Source organism: Meleagris gallopavo, chromosome 5 (assembly GCF_000146605.3).
Source record: "Meleagris gallopavo isolate NT-WF06-2002-E0010 breed Aviagen turkey brand Nicholas breeding stock chromosome 5, Turkey_5.1, whole genome shotgun sequence".
In the NCBI taxonomy this organism is placed as follows: Eukaryota; Metazoa; Chordata; class Aves; order Galliformes; family Phasianidae; genus Meleagris; species Meleagris gallopavo.
The window spans coordinates 28,246,653-28,251,230 of record NC_015015.2 but is presented as its reverse complement, the minus strand read 5'-3'; the positions used below and the strand labels follow the sequence as shown (position 1 = coordinate 28,251,230).

Below are 4,578 nucleotides of genomic sequence, written 5' to 3'. Positions count from 1 at the left end.
TTGTGTGGATTTTTTTTTTTTCCAAACAATGAGAGACTAAACATACAAACAAGTTCCATCCCCCTCAAAAATGAAAAAAAGAAAAAGCTATATTTTCTCTGCTTCATCTCTGTCAAATGAAAATTGATTATTTGTGGAAGGGATGTATTATAAAAAACAAGTTATGTGGGATCCCTAATGAAAGTAATGGATGAGATTGAATGAGTTATGTACAGAAAAGCCATACTAGATTCTAAACTAATGTTCTGTACATGTTAAATGAAGAGACTATTTCAATCAAGTGGGTCTTGAAATTAGTGGATAAGCAATTCTCTGTCATGTTTCCAAAAGAATACATGAATTACTTCTCCCTCTTTTTTTGAAAATTCAAAAATTGATAACATTGGCTGAGGATGTTGGGGTATTTCAAAATCTTTACTTGATTTTTTAATCTTCTTTTAAAAGCTATTTGACTATCATATTCTAAAGATAATAATAGAATTCCTGTCAAATACTTCAGGATATTTTTGACGATTTGAAGATCAAATTTCATTTGCTTCGTTTTATCTCTCCTTAGTGCTCTGAGCTACGAAGTAGAAGTTCCACTTTCTGTTTTTTAGATAGTTATGGAATATTTACAAGTAAGTACTGTCAAAAAAAGGAAGGAAAGCAGGTAAAACACCAGTAGGGAATTTACATGTTTCATACAGTGAGAAGCAAAGACACAGTAACATATCAGGAAATATCACTTTTGTATCATAAATTTTCCAGTTAAAATTTTGTTCCAAAGTAATTTAAGAATGAAAGTGAGTTGACAAATTGTTCATATCCCATTCATCACAAACACTTTAAAAAATACACCATTTTTTAAAAAACACATAGTGTACTGCTTATCAAAGGAAAGGGTTCTCCTCCTATTGACGTTACTGATACATTGTGCTTTTATTGTAGTGACCAGAGCTCATACTGATGTGTCTTCATTAGGTTAAATTAGCTGGCTTGGCTCAGTTAGCAGTGTAGTTACCACTGAGAATTGATCTTGCAGTCCTTTTTTCCTGTAACTGGAGAAGAAATCTTTGTTTACTTTGGTTCCTCTGCATAATGAAATTTCCAATTTGGGACTTTGGGAATTTCTGCCTTTTAGGCATTTCCTTTGGAAGATCTCTTCACAACATGTAATAGGGAACTAAACAAAATTAAACATCAGGTTAAAGTAAAATAATATTGAAAACATTATTAGGCCAGTAATGCCAGTAATTATGCAATTCTCAGCCTTAATTTATCATTTTTAACTGGTTTATAACAAATAGTTTGGTAGACATTTAATATGGAGAAAGTTAACAAAAACTTTCTGGAGGCAGCTTAAAGAAATGGTAACTAGAAGACAACTGCTAATTTGAATTTAAGATATATCAAAAATTGAGTTAGTTCTTTTGGCATAAGCTCCCCAGAATACCGAAATAATTGTGTTAGAATATTTTCTAACTAGAATAGTTTATTGTTGGAACTAGCGCTTATTGAACAGTAGAAAATTTCTCATTTGCTCCTTGCCTGTTGTGCAGGAGCACTTTCAGCCACTAATCAAAACTGAACTGGATGATGACTGTGCCTGTGCCTGCTTCTGCACATTCCAACTGCATGGAACAAAGCAGCTTCTTCAGCAAAGTGTTAATTAAAAGTATTTGGAGAGAAAAACATGACTATATAGTCACTCAGAAGTCTTAGCAAATATCGATTAGAAAATAGTACATTTTTAACCTTAGTTCAGACTCTTTACAGCCATTTCAGCTTCCTTGCACTTCATGTATATGCATATATTCTTTTTTCCCAGTTGTTTTGTAGGGTGAATATCAAAATTGGTAGTGAGGGGCATAATCTGCTCTACTCTAATTATTACTGATTTTTAAACTTCCACTGGGTGTAGAAAGTACAGTTTTTCCTTCCACAGTGGTTCTCTAAGATCAGTTTGTGATGGTTCATTTTCATTGAGCCTTGAAAGTTCTCCCTTTGGAGATAAGATGATAGCAATTTTGTGCTTAATGCGGTTCAGCTAACTCTAACGGCTGCTAGCCACAAAATCAGGAGTTGGTAAAACTGCCAGTATGTGCTTATGTGCTCTAAAATACTTGCTGCTTTGTAGTATCACTACCTGCTCTTCCTCAGTCATTTATACTATTTTGCTCCTGGCTAGTTTATGCCTTTACTAGTCATATAATTTAAATCTCAGCCTTCTCTGCTTAAATTTTCTGCTACTCCATTCCAAGCCCAGATAGTAGTGTTTGATACAGGGAAGTTTTGATATGGAAGAAATTTCTATTCTATGATTTCTACATCTAAGGTTATATTAATCTCTACCATTCCTGTGTCTTACTCAGCTGGAAGGCAACTTGAATGGCTGGTATCCAAAGGATCAGTATGAATAATGAAGCCTGTTACTACTGTAATGTATTTCTCAAAAGCTTTGTTGCTTGTGAATATGTAGCTATGCTGTTTCGGTGACCTTTCCAATTAATAATTCAGCAGCGCACGTTAGTACTAATGATTCCTTTATTGTGTCTGAGTTTTTTCACAGTTTGCACAAGAGGGCGGAGTTTGCATCTTCTTGTGTGTTCTTCTCTGATCAGAATGAGTGTAGGTTTTCAGTATTAGTATTAGAAGTTAATAGATAGGCAGTTAAGTACACACATAATATAGGCTTCTAAGAGAACAGAAATTGCTAGCAAAGTTTGATTCCTGTTTGCTTTCCTCTTAGTGACTAGGAAGACAACCCATGACTGAAATGACAGATGAGTTAAATTACCAAATTTCATTACTGCTGTTTTCTCAGTTCTTACATTCTAGAGTTGATTATGTGTTTCTGAAAAAGAATTTGATTACAAAAGCAGCCATGTTTAGGAAGAGTGCTCTGTGCATCATATGTTGGATTTTTGCAACTCTTGCCATTGACTATCACACAAAACTTAAAAGACTGAAGCTATTCTGTACAGTATGAATTTATCTAGGCCAAATTCAAACACGAACCTACACTAGTGATGAGTAACAGTTGATAACTTGTTCAGTTTATCTCACAAATGGCCAACATTGGCTAATGGGTACTCCTCGTCATCTTCACAAGCTATTTTCCAGTGGATATGGGAATGAGCTCACAAGACCATTCCTTTTCCCCTCTTACACAAGTTGTGCTAGAGGTAAGTGTGGTTTGGGGAAATAGGGGTGGGATGTCATGAGATGAAAGTGAATGTGGGCTTCTTAAATTTTTCACAAACCTCAGTAAAGGCATGTGTCTGGGGATGAACAAAGATTCAGGTGAACTTTTACTTTTTGCCCAAAGAGGTTACCCAGTCCTAAATTTACGTGGTTTCCTTGAACTGGGAGTTAGAAATCCCTTTTCTCTTCTGTTTTTCTGCTGCAGAAATTCCCAACATTCCCATTATGTGGGCTCCAGAGAGGGGTAAGCAACATCTTCAATCCCACCCAATCATTTCCAAACTAATTCTTTGCTAGTATTTTTTTGCTTTTTAAATCATCATCAGAAATAGCTCTTAGATGCATTTTTCCCATTTGTTTGATTTTCTTGTGGATTCTCATATTTTTGTTTTATAGGAAGGTCCCACGGCCTCCCCAAGTGCTAGGGTCAGACTCATCTGCTGTTTCCATTTGTGTGCTATTCTCCCGTGGATTTTCATGGTTCACTCTGTTGATCTAATCACGTTATCAGAGGGTGAGCATCTAGATTCTTGGGACTTTTTCACTCATGGTACCTTAAGTTATTGCAAAAGCACTGTCACCCAGCTGCCTTGTCAGTTAGTTAACAGGCTTATGTTTTACCCTTGCTGACAGCTGCATCCAGTTATTCATGGGCATTGGTCTTCTGCTACCTTGCCTGTCTGGGGACTGCCTGGCACTCACTAGTTCTCTTCTTTGTACTGCTGGCTGTGTGACATTGTCCTCCCAAAATCTTGGCCCTTTGCCTGACTGTCTGGCATTACTTCTTGACTAGCTAATTGCTAGACACTGACTACCCCCCGCCCTACCCATCTGCTGAATGGCGTGTACTGCCTCCTTATTGTCCCTTCTATCTGATTACTTGTGGGCAATGGTTTTCCACTGCCCTGTCTCCCACTTGGAGTGCCTGACATCACCTTCCTGCTGAGTGCATCTGCTGACTGCGGAGTTGTTCTTCTGCTGCTTGGCACACCTGCTGTTTGGTACTGCTTTATCAACTTGCTGAATGTCTGGCATTTTCCTCCTGCCTTTCACATGCTTCTTGATTATAGTGTCCCCTTGCTGCTCTTTGAGTCTGCTTACTTACTGATACTTGCTCTTTTGCATTCCTGTCCACTTGCTTTTATGCCTGGCATTTTTGTCACATTGTCCTGCCCACCTGCCTAGATTTTATTCCTAAATATGCATCAGTCTGAAAAATTAAGAAGAAAAGTAAGGAATGGGGAAAAAATATTATCTGACTCCTTCATGATCTGATTCAGTTCAACATACCAGCCCAAAAACTGATGTCAGTAGCTGCATCCAGCTTTTTCTTACTTTGCTTACTCAAATCCCTCTCCCTCCTTACAAAAACACAAAACAAAACAAAACAAA

General features: G+C 37.1%; 1 protein-coding gene across 12 annotated transcripts in view; it reads left to right on the top strand.

Annotated features, from left to right (window-relative positions):
• The window catches only part of GPHN (gephyrin), a 227,754-nt gene that overhangs the window by 103,524 nt on the left and 119,652 nt on the right, over window positions 1-4,578 (top strand). For 6 of the 12 annotated variants that reach the window (XM_031553588.1, XM_031553582.1, XM_031553584.1 and 3 more), the window contains exon 5: window positions 3,392-3,430. The exons of 5 other annotated variants lie outside the window; for them this stretch is intronic. In XM_031553588.1, the coding sequence (XP_031409448.1) occupies window positions 3,392-3,430 (39 nt within the window). Of the gene's footprint in view, window positions 1-3,391; window positions 3,431-3,681; window positions 3,701-4,578 lie in introns of those variants that run through there. One more of the 12 variants, XM_019615675.2, reaches the window with a different exon arrangement.